The 23121-nt window shown below is 40.5% G+C and overlaps 2 protein-coding genes and 1 non-coding gene across 5 annotated transcripts in view; 2 read left to right on the top strand and 1 right to left on the bottom strand.

The window, feature by feature from the left end:
* Positions 1 to 3860: 3860 nt before the first annotated feature.
* RPUSD2 (RNA pseudouridine synthase domain containing 2) lies at positions 3861 to 13050 on the top strand. Its single transcript, XM_016220385.2, has 3 exons — positions 3861 to 4487; positions 5701 to 5997; positions 6910 to 13050. Exons 1-3 carry the CDS (start codon positions 3861 to 3863, stop codon positions 7642 to 7644), a joined length of 1659 nt encoding a protein of 552 aa, XP_016075871.2. The 3' UTR covers positions 7645 to 13050.
* Positions 13051 to 17366: 4316 nt separating this feature from the next.
* On the bottom strand, positions 17367 to 17448 carry TRNAS-GCU (transfer RNA serine (anticodon GCU)). Its single transcript has one exon. It is a non-coding gene; the product is annotated as a tRNA-Ser (tRNA).
* A 351-nt stretch (positions 17449 to 17799) lies between these two features.
* KNL1 (kinetochore scaffold 1) overlaps positions 17800 to 23121 on the top strand; it is a 55106-nt gene continuing 49784 nt past the window's right edge. Inside the window, exons 1-3 of one of the 3 annotated variants that reach the window (XM_016220405.2) lie at positions 17800 to 17918; positions 21937 to 21989; positions 22869 to 22908. In XM_016220405.2, the coding sequence (XP_016075891.2) occupies positions 21955 to 21989; positions 22869 to 22908 (75 nt within the window). In that variant the 5' untranslated portion in view covers positions 17800 to 17918; positions 21937 to 21954. Of the gene's footprint in view, positions 17919 to 21730; positions 21990 to 22868; positions 22909 to 23121 lie in introns of those variants that run through there. The other 2 variants (XM_016220402.2, XM_016220403.2) reach the window with 2 other exon arrangements.

Raw genomic sequence — 23121 nt, 5'->3', positions numbered from 1 at the left:
CTGGGGTTTGTCTCCGGAAATTTCAGCCCTTCGCTACCCAAGTTACTGCACTTCTGCTGCTCCGATGGGGAAGGAAGAGACGATTTCCCTTCCCGGAGAACCAGGTCCCATTCAAGCTCTGAAGCCTTCCCTCATTCATTTAGTCTACAGACGCTAAACTCCTGCTGTATTCTAGGCATTGTGTTAAGCGGGATTTCAAGGCAGATTTGGTAGGGGCCCAAGAGCTCCTCACAGCCAAGTGTGAGAGGGTGCGCCGTGGGGCAGACAACTTTACAGGTAACAGCAAATAGTTATAAAGGATATGACAGAAGTGGGCCAGAGTACATAAAGGAGAGAGTGGTCTTGGGAGGTGTGTGTCAGAAACACTTTAAAAGGAGATGAACTTTGATATCTTTTAGGGGTTATCAGTACCCTGAGATGTAACTCTTCCTCACCCCTACAACCCTCGTTTCCAGGGCTGGTGTCTCCTAAAAAAACGTGCAGAAAGACATCAGCCAACCATCAGTAGAAGTAACTTGGCTTATGATATAGCCTGTAGATGTGTTCGAAGCCAAGTAACATGGCTATGGTGTTAATAACTACGAACATGTGAAAGGAAACTACAAGGTACTCTGTTGCTCACAGTTATCAACCGTTCTTAGAACATGCAAACAAAAGGAAGTGGAAAGCCAGGAGGTTACAAAACAAAGGAGCAAACAATAGGCAAGATTTTGACAGTGCTTATTCACAGGGAATGAATGGGGGGAGTGGAACCTCCCACCGAAGGATCCTGAGTCCCCCAACTACCACCCTATGTATGGTGAGTCTGGCAGCATCTGATTCATAGAACGGGGAAATCTCATAGGCTTATATGGTGGTGCTTCATCAAACTACTCCATGGCCTCTCAACTCACTTATGCCCTTTCCTCTGGTTTCCTGCTCACTAAACAGGCTCTTGATTTCAAATTTGGCCTCTTAAATTTCTTGACAAGGATGCCTTTAATAGTAGGCACAAATGGAATACATTTTATAACTTAAAGTTACAGTTGTAATAGATAAATTGACAAACTGGCACCCTTAGTGATTCACCCATGTCCTCTGAGTAATTAGTGTGTGTGCTGAATAAGCCCAAACCAGATCTTGGACTTGCACAGCGAAACCATGGTGATTTCCTCCTCTCCAATGAATTCTCACACAGGGAAGCCACATGAGGGCAGTCAGCATCCCTCCATTTGGGACTCTGCTTTGGACCTGAATAGACATTTCTCCAAAGAGTGCATACAGATGGCCAATAGACACATGAAAAGATGCACAGCATTGCTAATCATCAGGAAAATGCATATTAAAACCACAAGATATCACTTCACATCTTTAAGAATGGCTATAATCAGTAAATCAAATAAGTGTTGCTGAGGATTTAGAGAGAAGGAAATTCTCGTGCACTGTTGCTGGGATTGTAAATTGAAAAACAACATGGAGATTCCTCAAAAAAATAAAAATAGAGCAACCGTATGACCCAGCAATTGCACTTCTGGGTATTTGTTCAAAGAAACACAAAACACTAATTTGAAAAGACATATGCATCCCTATGTTCAGTGCAGCATTATTTACAATAGCCATCATATGGAAGCAACCTAAGTGCTTATCGATAGATGAATGGATAAAGAAGATGTGGTATATAAATACAATAAAATATTATTCAGCCATAAAAAAAGGATTAAATCTTGCCATTTGCAAAAACATGGATGGACCTAGAGGGTAGGATCCATATGAAATAAGTCAGAGAAAGGCAAATACCATTGATTTTACTTATATGTGGAATCTAAAAATCAAAATAAACAAGCAAACAAAACAAACTCATAGAGACAAAAAACATCTCAATGATTTTCAGATGGAAGGGGGAATAGGGGAATGGGTGAAAACCAAAACAATTAAGATGTGCAAAGTGCCCTGGCCAGTATGGTTCAGTTGGTTGGTCCCATGCTCTGAAAGGTTGCTGGTTCAATTCCTGGGCAGGACACATGATTGGGTTGTGGGCTTGATCCCCAGAGGGAGCCTGCAGGAAGCAGCCAATCCATGTTTCATTCTCACATTGATGTTTCTCTCTCTCTCCCTCTCCCCTCTTTTCTCTCTCTAAAAAAATAAATATTTAATAGATGTACAAATTGCCAGTTATAGAACCAGTCATAGAGTTGTAAAGTATAGAATGGGGGGGGGAGGATATAGTCAATAATATTAATATTAATAGTAATAACTATGTATGGTATCAGATGGGTACTAGACTTACTAAGGTGATCACTTTGTAAGTTATATAAATAAATGTCTAATCACTATGCCTTACACCTGAAACTAATACAATATTGTATGTCAACTATTATTGAAAAATTAAAAAATTATTTTTTAAAAAAACAAAAATATATTGGACTCTAACTTAACAGCAGTGCAGTAGGCACAAATATGTTTTTATGTGTGTCCTCGACCAGCCTATGCCTTCGTTGAGATCAGGAACCATGTCTTTCTTACCTCTGTACATCCAAAGCCAAGTGATGCCTCGCAAATGTTCAAAATTTGTTTGGTGTGTGAATGTTTGAATTAGAACCCTAATGGTAAGGAACCACAATGAACTGGAGCTAGAAGTTGTGATTCCCTCTTTACTCCCTTCTTTATGTTGTAACCAGGGTGATCCTTTTGGAATGGAGATCAGATCATGTCACACCAAAAACTCTGATGATTTCCCATTACTCTTTTTAAAATATATATATACACATATTGATTTCAGAAAGAGGCTATTTATGAGAGGGAGAGAGAGATAAAAACATCAATGATGAGAAACATCATTGATCAGCGTGCAGAGGCACGCGAAGCCCGCAACTGGGGCATGTTGCCTGACTGGGAATCTAACCACAATCTCCTGGATCATAGGACCATGATCACCTGCAGAACCACGCCGGCTGGGCTCCCGTTACTCTTAAATTACTTAAATCCTTATCACAGTAAGTGAGTTGGAGTTCTTACTTCAAATAATAGAACTCATTCTTGCCAGTTTAAACAGTAAAAGGAATTGATTAAAGCTGCTCTGTCCAATAGAACTTTCTGTGGTGATAAAAATATTCTGTATCTGAGCTGTCCAATATAGTAGCCACTGGCTTTATGTGGCTACTGAGCTCTTGAAATGCAACTTGTGCAATTGAAGAACTAATCTTAAGTTTTATGTCATTTTAATTAATTTAAATAGCTAATGGCTACTCTATTGCACAGCACAGGTTTGAAAGATAGTAAGTAGTTCAGAAAACCTCGAGATGGCCAGGCTTGGGGGCTATGGGGCCAGGAACAGTGTCCTAGCTTCACTGAGGAAGTGCTCAGGGAACACCGCGCTGGCACTAAATGTAGACCCTGAAACTGGACATAAGAGCCCCCCGCCCCCACTGTTAGCCCCCCAAACCAGATGCCTCCAATACTATCTTGTCAGACATAACGCTTGCTTCCTCTGCTGTGTGTCTCTACCACAGACTGTGGGGCTACACCAACGTCCAACAAGGGAAGCTGGGAAGGGTTTCACTCTTTTAAAGTACACAACACAGTGCTTAAATATTCTTAGCATATTCAGAATTTAGCACTCTGTTTTGTTTTGTGTTGTTTGTTTTAAATTTAATGTCTGTTTTGTTTTAAATAAAGTTCCTTTCAGGAGTTTTTCTATACTTGAGTATAACTACATGAAATCAGTGCTCTTGGTGAGTCTTCACAGTCGAACTTCCTGCTCGAGTCTGTCAACTCCCTCGCTCCCTCCTTTCGCTGTCCCCGCCTCGGCCCAGGGCCTCACTGATTGGCTGGTGCTGAGTGACGTATTCAGATCGCGACCCAGGAGTGGCGCCCGCGTGGTTATGTGGCTGGGCTGCCGCGGGTGGCTCCCGATTTTCGTGCGGGAGCGATTTAACCTCCTATTCCTCAGCTTTGCGAGGACTTGGAGTGGCCGTAGAGCCCCGATGGCGGAAATGCTGTCTACCGGGGCGGAGGCAGCGAGCGGGCTGAGGGCTCTGGCTCAGCAAAACGGAGACGCGGATGGCGACTCGAGGGTCGAGCGACCTCCAGAGCGCCCGGAGCCGGCGGCCCAGGGAGTGAAGTTGGCCCCGGAAGTCGGGAAGCAGACCGCGGGGAGCGAGGAGCCGGCCCTTCTTGCAGCTCCGGGCCCAGGCAAGCGGAAGAAGCGGCGGGGTGCAGCGGGGGAGCGCATAGTGCCGCCCCCGAAGAAGCGGAGGGCAGGGGTGAGCTTCGGCGATGAGCACTTTGCAGAGACCAGCTACTACTTCGAGGGCGGCCTGCGCAAAGTTCGACCCTATTACTTTGATTTCCGAACCTACTGCAAAGGCCGCTGGGTGGGCCACAGCTTGCTGCACGTCTTCAGCACTGAGTTCCGAGCCCAGCCCCTGGCCTACTACGAGGCCGCTGTCAGAGCCGGGCGCCTGCACCTCAACGAGGAGCCAGTACGGGACCTCAGCATTGTGCTCAAGGTGGAGGAGTCCTTATGGGGCCGGCCGGAACGGCGTGAGGAAAGGGGGTGTTTTTTCCTGAGCTAGTAGGTCATAGGTACTGGAGTAAAATCGGGGTAATTCCGAAGCTTTCTCGCTTTCATTTGGAACAGTCGTTTAGCCCCCTCCTTTCACCCCCTCTCTGCAAGTAGCCTCAGTGCTTTCGTGTTTCTAAGGGATAGAAGTTAGAATTCTTGTGGCTCCTTTTATGCAGTCTTGTGCCACTGGCGCGGACATTGAGCACTTTCTATTTTGCATTGTGGATCTCTATACAAATAGTAGAGGCTATCATTTATGTCTCCTTACTGTGTATTGGGCACAGTGTTAAGAATTTTAAGTACTTTAACGTTTAAGTTTATCAACAGCCTTGTGGGGTGGGTATTGCCACCTCATTTTACCTGTGAGGAAACTAAGGTAAACCTCAGAGAGGTAGGGCAACAGTATCACCTCCAAAGCCTGTGTTCTTATAACTACTTAAGTTATTTATTATAGAGCCTGACATGATAGAATTGTGAACTATCAGGCATAAAGACTAGAGCTATCTAACCTAGTGCTTTGACCCTTCTTGAAAATTCCTTCACAGCTAAGGGGTACCAGACACCCCTGGCTCACCAGGTTGTGAGGGGAGACAAGGTGATTTCAGTATTTAGGGAATGAGTGGCTTGAATCCCCTCTCCCATCCCATTTTTGAAATGCACAGGTCAGGTCTAAGCCTCACATTTTACAGATAAGGAAACTGAGGCTTAAGAAGTTCAGTGACTTGCAATGAGCCTGAGGGAAATCCAGGTCCAGAGCTCAGATCTCTGGACTTAAAGCTTGGTGTTATTTCTTTAAGATTACAAAAAGTGATGACTTGTGGAGGGTTTCCCCCCTCCATTTTAGGAAAATTTACCTTTTAAGTATAACACTGTAGAGAAAATACAAGCAAGCAAAATAAAAAACCATAACCCCACCACCCAGAGATAGTACCATTAACATTTTGGTGTATATCCTTCTAGTTCTTTTTCAGTACCTGCTATCTGCCTGTGTATCTGTTTGCATTTTTGCACAGAGAATATGCACTATGCATACTGCTTTTTCTTTGTAAGGATATACTGTGACCATTCTTCCATGTCAATAAATAACAAGAAGTGTGTGAAGTTGACTGATTACAGTTTGCTGGTCCTGTCTGACAGATTGCCTATGTCATTGGCAGGACAATGACTTCTTGCGGAACACAGTGCACAGGCATGAGCCACCAGTCACAGCAGAGCCTGTCCGCCTGCTGGCTGAGAATGAAGACATGGTGGTTGTAGACAAGCCTTCTTCCATTCCTGTCCACCCCTGTGGCCGCTTCCGACACAACACGGTCATCTTCATCCTAGGCAAGGAGCACCAGCTTAAGGAGTTACACCCACTGCATCGGCTTGACCGCCTTACCTCAGGAGTCCTCATGTTTGCCAAGACAGCAGCTGTTTCGGAGAGAATACATGAGCAGGTTCGGGACCGGCAGGTGAGCCTGGGTTTTGTTTCATGCCGGTCACTTTCTGGACTCACAAATGCTGTGTGTCAAAAGGCAATCACTGATTTCTATCTGAAGTGGGTCTTTGTATTTATCTGGCCAAGGTTTCTAAGTTCAGGGAAGTCAGCACTAAAAGGCCAAAGACAGGTTATTATCTCTTAAGTTTCAAGAGATTTTTAGAGGTGGCATAAACGGCCTATCTTGGTAGCTTACTCTTTTGAAGTTTTAAAGTGCCTACAGGTTGAGCGAGGTTTTGTTTTGTTTTGTTTTGTTTTGTTTTTAATATGTTTTTATCGATTTCAGAGAGAGGAAGGGAGAGGGAGAGAGAGAAACATCAATGATGAGAGACAGTCATTGATCGGCTGTCTCCTGCACGCCCCCCACTGGGGATATGCCCTGACTGGGAATCAAACCATGACCTCCTTATTCATGGGTTGAAGTTCAACTACTAAGCTACGCCCACCAGGCCTGAGTGAGGTTTTTAGGATTGTGAGGAGAGCCTACTTGGTGGAAAGATTGTGGATGAAATTGGAAGGGGCTTGGGTAGAAGAGTTAAATGGTACTGATGGTAGTCTTGAGACTTGTAATTCTGGATCTGATTGTGACACATTTGAGTACTTACTGTATACCAGGCTAAGTACCAAGTACATTAGAGCCTAATTTACTGAATCCTTATAACAGCCCTTTGAGGTAAATGCTTTTCTAACCTCACTTTTTCTAGACAAGTTAATGGGATTTAAAGAGGTTAAGTAATGTACTCAGAATCATGAACCTGGCAAGTGGTGGAGCCAGGGTTAGCATCCTCTTCTACCTGGCACTGTGCATTCCTCACCACTTGCACAGGGCCTGGACTTCATGAATTTAGCCTTCGTGCTGATTTTTTCCATTTTCCTTCCTGTGTAGCTGGAAAAGGAGTACGTGTGCCGGGTGGAGGGGGAGTTCCCCACCGAGGAAGTGACCTGCAAGGAACCCATCTTGGTAGTGTCTTACAAGGTTGGGGTGTGCCGTGTAGACACTCGGGGCAAGCCCTGTGAGACAGTGTTCCGGAGACTGAGCTACAACGGCCACTCTAGTGTGGTGCAGTGTCGGCCACTCACAGGTCGCACCCACCAGATCCGAGTCCACCTCCAGTTCCTGGGCCACCCCATCCTCAATGACCCCATCTACAACTCAGTGGCTTGGGGCCCCTCCCGGGGCCGGGGTGGCCACATTCCCAAAACAGATGAGGAATTACTGCGGGACCTTGTGGCAGAGCACCAGGCCAAACAGAGCCTGGATGTGCTAGATCTCTGTGAAGTTGACCTGACCCCAGGACTCACAGACTCTACAGCTCCCTCTTCAGAGCTGGGCAAGGACCACCTAGAAGACTTGGCTGCATCTGCCCAAACGATGGATGGAATACTTGAGGCAGCCCCTCAGGATCTGGACACAATGGCTCTGGCACCAGGGAATGCAGCCGAAACTGATGTTGTGAATCAAGAGATAGACCCCCTCTGTGCAGAATGCCGACTGGTGCGACAGGACCCCTTGCCCCAGGACCTTGTGATGTTTCTACATGCCCTGCGCTATAAAGGGCCAGGTTTTGAGTACTTTTCACCCATGCCTACCTGGGCACAGGATGACTGGCAAGAGGACTGAGAGCTGTGGCCCATGGAGGGATTACTTCTTGGGTTGGAAGAGACCATGGAGTAGGAACTGACCTCATGGGCTGGTACTCAGTGTTCTATAAGGAGTGAAGTTGGGCCCTTAAAGGAACTGCTTATATTTGCTACCTCCTTCAGCTAGAGTTTGGGGACTTTTGGGGTTGTAAATATATACTTTTTTCTTATACTTTCTGTGTCTCTTTTTTCTACTGCTTTTTATTTAATTAATTTATTTAGAAAGGAGGAGAGAGAGAACCATTGATTTGTTGTACCACTTATTTATGCATTCATTGGTTGATTCTTTTATGTGTCCTAATTAGGGATCAAACCCACAATCTTGTGTATCAGGACAACACTCTAACCAACTGAACTACCCAGCTAGGGTACTTTTTTTTTTAATTGACGTAAATTCACATAACATACAATTAACTGTATTAACATATACTATTTACTGGCATTTAGCACATTCACAGTGTTGTGCAAACATTACCTCTTTTCTAGTTCCAAAACATTTTCATCACCTAAAAGGAAATTCATACTCAATAAGTAGTCATTCCCCATTTCCCCTTCCTCCCAGCCACTGGTAACCATTAATCTAATTTTTGTCTCTATGGATTTGCCTATTCTGGACATTTCATATAAATGGAATCATAAGAGACCTGTTGTGTCTGTCTTCTTTTGCTTAGCATAATGTTTTCAAGGTTTATCCAATTTATAGCATGCATCAGTACCTCAGTCCTTTTTACAGCTGAATAATATTCTATTGTATGGGTATACTACATTTTTATATCCATTCATCAGTTGATAGACATTTGGGTTATTTCCACCTTTTGGCTTTTGTGAATAGTGCTGCTATGAACATTTGTGTACAAATTTTTTTTATATGTTTTTATTGCTTTCAGAGAGAAGAAGGGAGAGAGAAAGAAACATGAATCAGCTGCCTCCTGGCACATCCCCCACTGGGGGGGATCCAGCCTGCAATCCGGGCATGTGCCCTGATCAGGAATTGAACCGGTAACCTGGTGCATGGATTGACGCTCAGCCACTGAGCAACACTGGCCAGGCTGTGTATAAATTTTTGTTCAAATTTGTATTTTCAATTCTTCAGTATGTACCAAGGAGTAGAATTGCTGAGTATATGGTAAATCTATGTGTAACTGTCTGAGGAGTCATGAAACTTTTCCACAGTGGCTGAGCCATTTTACATTCCCACCAGCAACACACCAGGTTTCCAATTTCTCCACATCCTCACCAATACTCATTTTCTGTTATTCTGATTATAGTCAGCCTAGTGGGAGTGAAGTGTTAATCTTGTGGTCTTTTTTTAAAATCCTCACCCCAGGATACTTTTTCCATTGCTTCTCAGTGAGAGTGGGAGGAGGATAGAGAGAGACATTGATGTGAGAGAGATACATCAGTTGGTTGCCTCCTGCATGCACCCCAACCAGGGGCTGGGGATCAAGCCTGAACCGAGGTACATGTCTTTAGCAGGAATAGAATCCAGGACTCTTCAGTCTGCAGGGCGATGCTCTAACCACTGAGCAAACCAGCTAGGGCACTCTTGTGGTCTTGATTTGCATTTCCCTATTGATTAGTAATGTTTAGCATCTTTGCATTTCCCTATTGATTAGTAATGTTTAGCATCTTTTTGGCCATTTATATATCTTCTTTGGAGAAATGTCTGTTCAGGTCTTTTGCCCATTTTTGAATTGGGTTGTTCGCCTTTTTATTGTTGAGTTACAAGAGTTCTTTATATATTTTGGATATGAGACCATTATCAGATATATGATTTGCAAATATTTTCTCCCATTTTGTAGGTTGTCTGTACATTTTATTGATAATGTCCTTTCATTCACAAAAATTTTAATTTTCTTTTTTTGTGTCATAAGAACACTTAACATGAGCTATACCCCTTAACACATTTTTATGTTAAGTAATGCAGTACAGTATTATTAACTATAAATACAATGTTGTACAGCAAACCTCTAGGACTTCTGGAAGTTGATACTGTTGAATAGCAATTCCCTATTTCCCCCTGCTCCCAACAGCTGATACCACCATTCTACTCTCCGCTTCTATGTGTGTGACTGTGTTAAGATACCTGAAAAGAAAATCTCATTTTCCTTTACTCACTACTTACAGAATACTCTATATTTCAAATGTGTGTCGTTTTCCCCACACTAAGCTAGGTGTCCTACAGTTTTAACTCAATTCTGATACTGTCTACCTGGAGAGAGGTTCAGATTTTACAATTTAAGGGCTCAGTCCTACATTGCCAGTCTCAAGTTCAGGTTGTTACCTGTGCTTCTGACATATGGTAAAACAGAGGTTCCCACAACCCTCTCTGATTCAATCATTTACTACAATGGCTCACAGAACTCAGGAAAATAGTTTACTTGCTAAATTACTGAGGTATTACAAAGGATATTAAAGGATACGAATGAATGGCCAGATGAAGAGATAAGGTTTGGAAGGGTCTTGAGCTCAGGTGCTTCTGACCCCATAGAGCTCAGGGTATGCCACCCCCTGGGCATGTGGATGCCTTCTTGTTCACCAATCTGGAAGTTCTCTGAACCTAGTCATTTGTATGTCCTCTTTGGAGAAAGATGTACTCAAGCCCTTTGCCAATTTTCAGAATGGCTTATTTGGTTTTTTTTTTTGCTATAGAGTTGAAGGAGTTCCTTATATTTTTAAATATTAACCCCTTATTAGAAATATGGCTTGAAGATATTTTCTTCCATTTCCTTTTCACTCTGTTAATTGCTTCCTTTGCTGTGCAGAAGTTTTTTACTATTTTTGTTTTTGTTGCCTGTGACAAGTTTTAATTTTGATGCAGTCCAACTTTTTCTTTTGTTGATTGTGCTTTTGGTGTTATATCTGAAAATCCATTGGCAAATCCAAGGTCATGAAGATTTACCCCTATATTTTAAGAGTTTTATCTCTTACATTGTGTCTTTGATTCATTTTGAGTTGATTTCTAATGTGGTGTGAGATAGGGGTCCAACTTCTTTCTGTTACATGTGGATATCCACTTTCTCGAGACTGGTATTTCCCCATTGAATGATCTTGGCACTCCTGTAGAAAATTCATTGACCATGCCTTAGCCAGTGTTGCTCAGTGGTTAGAGCATTGACCCACATACCGAAGGGTTGCGGGTTCGATTCCCAGTCAAGGGCATGTCCCTGGGTTGCAGGTTCTTCCCACCCTAGTCTGGATGAGTGTGGGAGACAACCAATCTATGTGTTTCTCTCTCACATAGATGTTTCTCTCTCTCTCCCTCTCTCCCACTCTCTCTGAAAAGCAATAGAAAAAATATCCTTGGGTGAAGATTAACAAAAATTAAAAAATAAAATAATACAATAAAATAAAAAACTAAAAATAAACAAAGGTAAATCTGTTTATTTTTCAAAGATAAATTTTCAATGATAAATTTGTAAATCCCTGTTGGAGAAATGCAGCTGAAATATTGAATTTGATGTACATATAGTTTTCTACAGAATGACATAGAATAATTTAAAATTTGGGGATTTAATAACCAGGGCAACCCAGGAAAGTGACTTGATAACATAGTGTACCAATAATAAGGGATGCTCTCTCAGTTTGCTTTTGCCACTTTTAAGATTTTAACTTCTTGGGTTATTAATAAAAATTATTGTATAAGTTAGCCAATAGAATCTTTAAGTTAAAACAACAGATGGGGGCTTTGTGGAGTGTTTAATGTCATTGGCATTTTTAGTAGCATAGGTTCTTTGCTCTGCACTTGAATGTTTCATATATTTTTATTCCACAGTTAAGCTCTCCTCTCCAAGTTTGCTGTTTAAATGCAATGCCTGAATGACATTTTCTAGTAGTTTGACATATTTTTTGAGGCATAGTTTGTTATTACAATGCAGGTTTCTTCATTACTGTTACCTTTACACTGGGGAAAAAGTAAAACCCCTTTGTTAGAATTACTGCACATGTTTATGTGCATGTTTATGGGAAACAGTTTTTAATCCTCACCTGAGGACATACTTAGAGAGAGGAAGTGGGAGAGAGAAGGAAACATTGATTGGCTACCCTCCGTACGTGCCCTGACGGGATCAAACCTGCAACCCAGGTATGTGACCTGAATTGAACCAGCAACCTTTTGGTGCATAGGACAACACTCAACCAACTGAGCCACTCTGGCCAGGCAGGAAAATGTCTTTTAAAGACTAGAATTATACAAGTGAGCAAAAGAAATTGGTCAGCTTGACTATGGAGTGGTGACAACAATCTAAACATCCTGAAAGACTATGAGCTGAGCCTAAGCTCCCTTGGAATCTGAACAGATACAGGAACACAGAATTGCCATTTGAAAATATGACCAGGTAGTCTGGACCTCAGAGGCAGGTCAGCCACTGGCCTAAAGCCATTTCAAGTACAGAAACTATATTGGGACTACATATTTATACAACTACATATTTACTATATATTTATACAACTACATATTTACTATATTTATACAACTACAGTTGTATAAATTTAAACACTAAATGTAACTTTTCCTCTTTTTTTTTTTTAAAGAATATCTGTAAACTCAAAGCTGAGTAGAACTGACTACTTTCTCAAGTTTGATACTGAGTTTACTGTGTTTCTTCCTCTACCACCTCATTATTCTTCCCTTTCCTAAGGCAATAGTGTACAACGTAGGTTATTTTTGCTTCAAAAGTTTGAATGAAAAACTTGATCCCATGATTTTTTTTTTTTTTGCAAGACATCTGTTTATCACCTTGTTCAGAAGTAAATGTTCCCTTATGCTTTTGAAATAAATTTTCTTTTGTAATTTTGAAAAAAAATTGCCTAGTAAAGTTGAACATGCACATCACCAATGACTTCACTTCTAGCTATATACCTGGAGAAACACTTGTACATGTATAAAAACATTTACAGCAGCATTCTTGTAATAGCAAAAAACTGAAAACAATAAAAATATCCAAAATAAGAGACTGGGTACCTAGTTGTAAATTCATGTAATTGTATACTAAGGAGCAGTGAAAATGAATGAATTACATGGACAAAACTGTTAAGTGAAAGAAGTCATGGGTGAATAATATTCCATTTATATAAAATTGAGAAACACAGACAATATTTTTAGGGGTATATACATGAATATTTGGTAAAAGCAAAAGGATGATTAACACAAAACTCAATAAAGTACTTTTCTCTGGTAGAAGGATGTCAGCAGGAGGGACACATAGGAAGCTTCAAAGATGCTAGTAATGTTCTGTTCTTAAGCTGGGCTGTGTATATATGGCATTGGTTTTATTGTTCATTTAAACTGTACATAAACAATATATTACATATGTATTGTGTCATTGTATGTATAATGTCTCTTATGATAGAATTTTAAAATAAAAATTTAAAAGATCTTTTTTAACCTTTGGTTATTTCTGAAATAGTGATTCTCCTCTTAAGGTCTATTTGACCTCCATGCAGCTAGGTTGGGTACCACTCCCAGGTGCCTAGATAATGGGTCACTTTCATCAGGGTTGGAAAGAGAATACCATATGTTTGGTGTTTTGGAGACTATAATGATGAGCAATATAAAATAATTTACAAAAGTGACCAACCACTTTAATATGTCTTAGCAGATTCTAATACTGCTTCTTTATCATATAAGAACCACAGGATTTAGCCCTGGCCAGGTGTCTCAGTTGGTTGGAACATAGTCCCATACACCAAAAGGTTGCCGGTTCGATTCCGGTCAGGGCACATACCTAGTTTGCAGGTTCGATCCCCAGTCGGGGGCATACAGGAGGCAACCAATCTATGTTTCTCATATCAGTGTTTCTCTCTCCCTTCCTCTCTCTCTAAAAATCTATAAACATATCCTCAGGTGAGTTTTGTTTTTGTTTTAAAGAGGGATTTAAAAGCAACTTATGGCTTTGGTATTGCAGATCTGTCATGCTCTCAGATACAAAGAGAGCCTTGTGCCTTGCATTTTCTAACATTACCATGGCATCTATACACAAGATTCTACTTCAGTAATTCAAGTGATGCAATTTTTCTGTTTCTTTTTTCTTATAAACTTTCCAACATTCTAAATGTCAAAGTTGCCCGGCCGGGCGTGGCTCAGCGGTTGAGCATAGACCTAGGATCCAGGCAATAGGGGTTCGATTCCCGGCCAGGGCACATGCCTGGGTTGTGGGCTCGATCAATGACTCTCTCATCATTGATGTTTCTATCTCTCTCTCTCCCTCTCCTTTCCTCTCTCTGAAATCTATAAAGACATATTTAAAAAATAAATAAATAAATAAATTAATTAATTAATTAATTAATTAATGTTGAAGTTAAGATAGATTAAGAATTTTTAAAGAACAGCTTTATACCTCACCCAGTAAATCATACAGAATGAGAATTGAGGCAAATATGTAAAGATTAAGAATTTTACAAGACACTTTCAACTAATATTTGACAAAGGAGGCAAGAACATACAATGGAGTAAAAACAGTCTCTTCAATAAATGGTGTTGGGAAAATTGGACAGGTACATGCAAAAAAATGAAACTAGACCACCAACTTACACCATACACAAGAATAAACTCAAAATGGATAAAATACTTAAATGTAAGATGTGATACCATAAAAATCCTAGAAGAAACCATAGGCAGCAAAATCTCAGACATCTCTTGTAGCAATGTGTTTGCTGATACATCTCTGAGGGCAAGAGAAACAAAGGAGAAAATAAACAAATGGGACTGCATCAAAATAAAAAGCTTCTGCACAGCAAAAGAAACCACCAACAAAACAAAAAGGGAGCCCACTGTATGGGAGAACATATTTGCCAATGACACATCAGATAAAGGGTTAATATCCAAAATATATAAAGAACTCTTACAACTTAACAAAAGAAAGACAAACAATCCAATTAAAAAATGGGCAAAGGACCTAAACAGACACTTCTCCAAAGAGGACATACAGATGGCCAAGAGACATGAAAAAATGCTCAACATCACTAATCACCAGAGAGATGCAAATTGAAATGACAATGAGATATCACCTCACAGCTGCCAGAATGGCTGCTGTCAACAAATCAACAAATGACAAGTGCTGGCGAGGATGTGGAGAAAAGGGGAACCCTAGTACACTGCTGGTGGGAACGAAGACTGGTGCAGCCACTATGGAAAACAGTATGGAGTTTCCTCAAAAAATTCAATATGGAACTGCCATTTGACCCAGGGATCCCAATTCTAGGAATATATCCTAAGAAACCCAAAACACCAATCAGAAAGAACTTGTGCACCCCTATGTTCATAGCAGCTCAATTTACAATAGTTAAGATCTGGAAATAGCCCAGGTGCCTATCAGTGGGTGAGTGGATAAAAAAGCTGTGGGACATTTACACCATGAAATACTATGCAGCTGTAAAAAAGAAGGATTCCTTACCCTTTGGGTCAGCATGGATGGAACTGGAGAGTATTATGCTAAGTGAAATAAGCCAGTCAGAGAAAGACAAGTACCACATGATCTCCCCAGGTCTTGACTTCATCCATTAACTTCACCCTATTGAGGTTGGGTTTAACCCAGTTTTATTTCATTCTTGAGATTTCAAACAAAAATTATTTTGAAATTTAAAATGGAGGGCATTGCTCCCCCTCAAAATGACGAGAAGGAAATGTGTGACCGGTTGTTGCTTGTTAACTATCCATAGGTATCTCAGCAGGTGATACAAAGCATGGATATCACAAGTGTTATTCCCCATTTCTGCGAGTCTGTTGACATTTATTCACTTTGTCTTTCCTAAGCAAGGTTACTATAAACTAGATTTCAGTTTTTGCTCTATCTTCAATATGAAAAAAAATCATTTCATTTTCAACTCAGTAGACATTCCCAGAAGCTGTTATAGCAAGGTGGATGTTTTTACATGATAGCATGCTGCTCAGGGAATTATTTGAGCAAAGAAAAATGTTTTGGGTTGGTCTTGCAGACTCAGAGAAGAAAGCCTAGATTCATTCTTGAATCTCTCCAGGCCTTGTCATGACTGTTTTCCCAGAGATGGTTCTCCAGTGGGACCACACTTCATAATGGTAAGAAACAGACTGAACTCACTTCTGTCATTGCCTGCCTCTCAAAATCAATCTTTGCAAGCCTTGCAGCCTGGAGTCCGGGCTTTTCTTGCAAGAGTTAAGTAAAACTGCAGGCAAACAAAAAAAAATTTCATTGATTTAATATCTTCCTTCAGAGCTACATCATATAGGGCTGCTGACACATAAGGGCCTGCCTGGCTGCAGACCACCAACAACTAAATACTGAACAGTTCTTCCCAGAGCACCTCGTTCTTCAGATAGAATGGGTCTTCTTTTTGAAGTTGGACTCGGAAAATGAAGAACTATTTCCTGGCACTGAAGTGTTGAGAGAGCTGGAATATCTTGGTAATGCATTTGACTGTGCAATGGTTCTTTCTTGCATGGCCTTCCAGAGGTTGAGGGCTCCTGCCATTGTTCAGGATAGGACTTGGGGAGAAGAACCCTGGTGTTGATGGAGAATGGTTTCCTTGAGCTATGGTTTGTTGAGAAATTTGGGGGAGTAATGGAGATCTTTCCAAACCTAGCAGCCATTCCTGTGGAACTATCTTGTGCAAGTCTTGCAGTTGCTGCTTCTCCAGTAGATGGCGCCTCTCTCATATTGCCTTAGTTTATAAATTGCTTTTTCTATTACTAATTCAAGTATTTTTCCCCCTCCTGGGCTTTTAAATAATCTGACATGTTGCTGATTCTTTTGATTCTCTTAGAAAAGGGTAAAAACAGTTCTTAAAGATAAAGAGATTATAAATGCAAAAAAAAAAATGACTGGCAGAGAAAGTCTTATTGCAATTTCATATGAAAGAAACCACAAATGAACTAAGCATGAAAATAGGTACAGAAAATGAGGAATAGAAAATTGAGTTTTACCCAAAAAAAATTTTTTTCTCCAGACACTTCCAGTGCTTTGTATTTTCAGAACTTCTACAGCTGAAGGTTTTCCTTTGAGAAGAGAATCCACTCACTTTTTATTTGTAGAGACTGAACACATTGATAGACATCTATTTTCTATTGGAAGTCATCATTACAAGAAGCAGACAAAACTCAGAAAAATGATGCCAGCTTACTAGTTTTTAGAGAGGCTACAGCACTAATGGGCAATTTAAATACTGTCTGGCAAGAGCTGGGGGAAACTCAGGGATCGAACCTGCCCGCTTGGCATTTGAGGAGGACGCTCTAACCATTGATACACCCGGACAGGGAAGCAGCTAAGAATTTGAGCAGCTTTGTTAAAACTTCATCTCCTGGGTCGAAACTAAGAGTATGCTTGTCTAAAGCAACAGGCAATCGCTCTTTTGTTTGATTTGCTTTAGCAACTGCATCCTGTATCAGGCGCTCCTGAGCCAAAATAGGAATTGCCTTAACCGCGTAATCACCACGACTCTGAAACTGAAGGTTAGCTAAAGCCGTTACAAACCAGCCTTAAAATCAGGATTAGTTACATACAAATTGATCAGTGGCTCTGCATTTTTAGCTGCATTGTCAACATTACTTCCCTTTTCTTTATTGTGAGCTCAGAATGCTCCAAAAGCTGTCTTTTAAAAAAACACCTCAAATGTGAGATTAGCGGTGCTAGAGTAAATAGATTAGTACACCACAAAGGGAGTCTATTTAACTGTTTCACTTCCGCAAATAAATTTATCTATTTAAATCTGAAGCAAAAATGCCACCTCCGACGAGGATGGGATTCGAACCCACGCGTGCAGAGCACAATGGATTAGCAGTCCATCGCCTTAACCACTCGGCCACCTCGTCCCAGAAGCCTACCTCTTCCTGGTAGCTATAGGGAGTAATATTAGGGGGGATGTGACGCAATATTATCACGGCCGCCATTTTGTACGGAAGCAAAGAGCCGATCTTTTTTACAGCAACTAATCAGAAGAAGATGGCTGCTCCCACGATATGGGGGTTCTGCTGCGAGAGAAACAAAAGAAAATTCGGTAGAAAATGAGAAACCTTGAAGGATATAAAATTGGCATACAGGCCGGAAAGGAAGCCGGGTTAAAGAAGCCCGGAATGGGGTTGCTCCGGCGTCTAAGGGGCGGGGCTGACGCATAGAGCTGCTTTGCGCTTGCGCATCGTCTAGGCGGTTAGATTTGAATACTGCCCGGAGGCAGCCTGGGCGCTGTGAGGAGACGTCGAGAGGCGTTGGTGAGCTGGTCCTCTAAGGGCTGCAGTCCCCAAACAAGTCTGAGGAGAATTTGTCAAACAAGAGGCTACAGCAGGTAGAGAATTACCCTTTCGTCCTGGGCTCCTGGCGCGGGGTGGAAGGGCTTCAGGTTTTGGATGAGCGCTTTGAAAGTCCACCCGTGGAAGGTCGGGGACGCTCCCTCAGCCAGGCGGCCCACGACAGCGCTGGGCCCAAAGTGGGGCTCTTTCTTTCCTCGCCTGGGCCTGCACCTTGTGCCGCCTCCCTCCTCCCCAGCACTTCCCATCCGCGCCTGGCCCCCCTGGGCCGGCTCGGCTGGCTCGGCCGCGGCGCCCCGCGGCCTTCTGTCGGTGCTCCCTGGACTCTTCCCCTCCTTAGGGAACTCTCGGTTGTTTGTGTTTCCGACTCAGTCTTGTCTTAACTAGAAATGAAGTGACAGCAATAAGTGATTTTAAACGCTCGGCTTGTCGTAGTTTGTTTACAGTGTATGGAGTGCTAGCAGCACTGAACGAACTTGCGGTTTCCTGCGAATAAAATTAACATTAGCAAGCAAGCTGGTATTAGTACGCCACAAATGGGTTTTTGTAAGTCTTTCTCTCTCCATTATTAGCTCATAGTTAAAGCCCCTTTTCTTGCTGTTAATCTCCATACTAGAGTTTAAGAAAAAAAAAATTTAAAAATTGCCAATTGGAATTTTAAAGATAAATTCATAGAGCTGTCAGAGAAGACTAAGCAGAGCTTACTCTAGATATTAAGATTGAAGTTTTCATTTCAATTGAATTGGATCAATCGAATTCTTCAGATTATTTATTGGGTTCCTTGTTGTCTTATGCTAGGGCTGGGAGCAGATGATTCAGAGTCTCTAATCTATAAGAGTTTGTTACAGTCCAGAAAGGGAGATAATATACACAAATAACTATAATACAAGACAATGCAAAGGATTGTAGGACATATTAAAATTGTATGGGAGCACAGAGAAGGAAGACCTTATTTGATACCTCTTCATGGAGAAAGTGGCATATGAGGTGTACCTTGAAGGGAAGAATGATTTTTGGAGGTAAATACCTAAGATTTTGCTAATTGAAGGTTGAGTACAAAGCACTATAATTCTTCTTGACTATGTGATGGCTGGAAATATTTATAAGATGTCAATGAGATGAAAACTGAGTAAAAATGTTTGGAATGGTAGTATTAATGATATGTTTGATGATACATAAGAGACTGTATTAGATACTCTAGATATTGATAGGACTTTCAGTGATAATGGTAATGTTTTATATCTACACTGTTCAACTCCGTGCCCATTAGTCACATGTGACTATTGAGAACCTGAAATGTGGCTATTGTGACTGAAGAACAGAATTTTAAATTTTATTTTAATTAACTTAAGCTTATATAGCTACTGTATTGGACAGCACCGGTCTAGAGCCAATATCAGTGGACACTATGGAACATATTAACTCTAGTTATTGGTAGTGTAAATGCAGGAGTGGACAAAGAGCCAGAAAGTAAATATTTCAGGCTTTGCAGACTACATGGTCTCTGTCACATATTCTTCATTTGTTGTGTTTTGTTTTCTACAACCCGTTCAAAATGTAAAAAAATACTCTTAAGGGCCCATTTGGCCCAGTAGCCATAGTTTGCAGACCTATAGATTATTCAGACTAGTAGTTCCCAAACTTTCTTGGCTCATGGTGCCCTTAGGCCAAAAGAAATGCTTGTGGGTTCAATTTGTTAAATAGTTAGGTCCAGACAACTTAAAAAGTTGTTACTGCCGTAGCTGGTTTTGCTCAGTGGTTAGAATGTTGGCCCTCAGACTGAAGGGTTTCGAGTTTGATTCTAGTTAAGGGCAACATCCGTTGCAGGCTCTATCCCTGGCCCAGGTTCGGCAGTCAGCCAATCGATGTGTGTCTCTCACATTGATGTTTTTTCTTTCTCTCCCTGACACTCTCTGAAAAACAATGGAGCCCAGCCGGGCGTGGCTCAGCGGTTGAGCATTGACCTAGGATCCAGGCGATTAGGGTTCGATTCCTGGTCAGGGCACATGCCTGGGTTGCGGGCTGCAGCCAAACAATGACTCTCTCATCATTGATGTTTCTGTCTCTCTCTCTTCCTCTCCTTTCCTCTCTCTGAAATCAATAAAGATATATACAAAAAAACCCCACAAACTTTAAAAAAAAAGAAAGAAAAAAAAAGAAAAGCAATGGAAAAAAATATATACTCCGGTGAGGAAAAAGGATTAGAGGGGGATAAGAGTGAAAGCACGGATACCAGTGAGGTAGATATTGCAATATTGTACATGAGAGATAATGGTAGCTTGAACTATGGTGGTAATACTAAAGAGAAGTGAATGGATTTGGGATATATATTGGAAATAGAACTATTAAGACTTGATGGTGGATAAGAAGTGGAAATGGTTGTCATACTTCTTTGATCTCTCTTTTCTTTTATTGATCTTAGAGAGAGGATGGGAGGGAGGGAGACAGGGAGGGAAGGAGAGAGGGAGGGAGAAACATCGATCCTGCAGTCTAGGTATGTGCCCTGATCGGGATTCGAACCTGCCACCATTTGGTGTACTGGATGATGCTCTAACCAACTGAGTCACACCTGCCAGGGCATACTTGTTTGATCTCAAACGGAACATTTTCAGAGTTTCACCATTAAGTTGATGTTTGCTATTGTTTTTTAAAATAGACATTGTTTATTAGATTAAGGGATTTACTTTCTATTCATAGTTTGCTAAGTTTTTCTTTTCTTTTGTTTTAAACACAAAAGGATGTTAAAGTTCATCAAACTTTTTTTTTTATTGGTTAAGGTGACTTTATGATTTTTTCATTTTAATCTGTTAGTGTGATTAATTATAAAATTAATTTTCTAATGTTTAACCAATTTTGCATTTTTGGAATAAAACCAACATGACCACGATATATCCTTTTTACAAATAGCTGGCTCCTTTTTGCTATTTATTTAGGATTTTTATATTTATGGTAGTGAAATTGGCATGTAATCTTTTCTTTCTTGTACTGTATTTATCTGGGCGTGGTGGGGTAGGGTTGGTGTTTTTATGTGTTAGATGGAGGTGGTTGCAAGGAAAGAGCTTTTTTAAAATACAAAATAATTAGCTTAAAATAGTGAAAGTGGTTGCTTTTGGGAATGAGGAAATTGAAGATGCTTTAAAAAAACTAATTTTGTAAAATCAACTTCTTATATTATGTACAAAAAGCTAAAATTTAAAAATATTACTTTAAGTAGATTTGGGTTTTACCTGTGAACAGGAAGTAAGTGAAACTAGAAGAATGGATGAGCAAACAGAAAGTAATAGAGAACAAAAGGGAGAGGGTCAGAGATAAAATCCTAGAAGGTGCCCATCATCTTATCTTTATGGATAGCTGATTGAATAAATTGATTTTAAAAATAAACAGCCCTGGCTGATTTGGCTTGTGGTTTGAGGGTCGGCCTGCAGACTTTTGGATTCCAGCCAAGGACATGTATCTCAGTTGCAGGCTCAAACCCTGGCCCTGGTTGGGGTGTATGTGGGAGGCAACCAATTGATGTTTTTCTCTTTCTCTCTCATCTCTCTCACATCAATGTTTTTCTCTTTCTCTCTCTCCTCCCCCTCCACTCTCTCTGAAAAGCAATGGAAAAAATATTCTCAGGTGAGGATTAAAAATAAATAAATAAATAAACAAACAAACAGACTTTTGCCCTGGCCAGTGTGACTCAGTGGTTAGAGCTTTGCCCTCGAACCAAAGGGTCTCAGGTTCAATTCCCAGTCACGGGCATGTATCCATAAACTAGGGCAAACTTATTTGAAGCGCTAAAGTCTATATTATCCCATTCAGAGTTAGTCACTGATTTTATCTTAAATATAAGAATTTTCCAGGAGTATTGATTATAATAGAGCAGTACGTAGTTTAAACTCCTCAAAATTTCTTATCTTATGGCCCTGTAATGCAGCTTTCCTTCCTTCCTTTTTTTTTTTTTGTCTTTCCCCAGAAAGTAATAGTGAAGTAAAAATTCTGCTCTTAAGTTCTATGGATTGTACTTTCTCTTCTTTCATTCTCACCTTTTCTAATATTGTGTGTTTATTACAGAAAAGGTTTTCTTCAAAAATGGATGGGATGTCTTCAGAAACTAATGAAGAAAAGTAAGTTCATGCAATGCCTCTAAAAATGTTGAACTTTATCAGAGAAAAGATATGTCTTCAACTAGTAAGACCTATTGACTTTATAACATTTACTTCTTTTCCCTGGAAGAGAATGGAAAAAGATTTCAGAAGTTATCAGTAGGTTTTCCTTGCCATATTTTTATATAAATTCATCCAGAGTCAAAACAGAGAGGCTTGAGAGACCATGTCTCGTCTCTTCAATTTAAGGTTGAGAAAATTGAGGAACAAGGAAATGAAATGATTTGTCTAAAGTTGGCATCACAAACTGGTGGCCTGTTTGCAATCAGAGATAGAATTTTTTTTCCTAAGCAGTGTTTTTAAATTTTTGAATTAGTTGCGAAATTCCAAAATTTCAAGATTTCATATAACAATTAGATTTTCAGCTTCTCTTGAAAAATCAGCTGTGGCTAGACGGCTTATATTTATGCTTGGCAACAATTAACCTGAGCGCAGCAATGTCTATGACCTTTAGACCAGTTAGGAACTCTCCATTATGGTCCCCACCCCACCTATTTTTCTTGCACTTACTAAAGTATGTGTTTAGCCTCTACAGGCATTTGAATTTTCAAAACCTGTACTAATAAAAACCAGAGTTAGAGTCTCTTGATTTAGAGTCCATTTATCTTATAATTGTATCTCTGTAAATATTTTAAATTATGTTGTACTGTGTTTTAAGAGAGAGTATTGTAGTATACAATATGTATTTTAAAACACTGATTTGGTAAATATTGAATTTAAAGTGTTATAAATTTTGCTAAGTGAAAGTGATGGCCAGTTTAAAAGCATGTAAAGGATACTGTGGGCTTTTGAAAATTCAGTCTTTTTTCAGTGTATAAGTAAATTTTTTTTCTTTTTCAGCGACAATATAGAGAAACCTGTTAGAAGACGACATTCCTCAGTAAGAAACGCTTATTTAAGTTAATTGTTTACGTTTTTTGAATGATGACTATATACAACAGTAGTTTTGACTATGGCATCATCATCCCACCCCTACTGTCTTCTGTTGCTCTCTGGATAAAGATTCATATTTAATCTGATTACACAATTCTATAAATATGTTAAAATTTTTATTTTATTTCATGGTAATTTTAGAAATTGAATGCTATGTAAA

Source organism: Miniopterus natalensis, chromosome 1 (genome assembly GCF_054644295.1).
Source record: "Miniopterus natalensis isolate mMinNat1 chromosome 1, mMinNat1.hap1, whole genome shotgun sequence".
In the NCBI taxonomy this organism is placed as follows: Eukaryota; Metazoa; Chordata; class Mammalia; order Chiroptera; family Miniopteridae; genus Miniopterus; species Miniopterus natalensis.
Note: the sequence above shows the minus strand (reverse complement) of the source record. Positions and strands in the feature narration are given on the sequence as shown.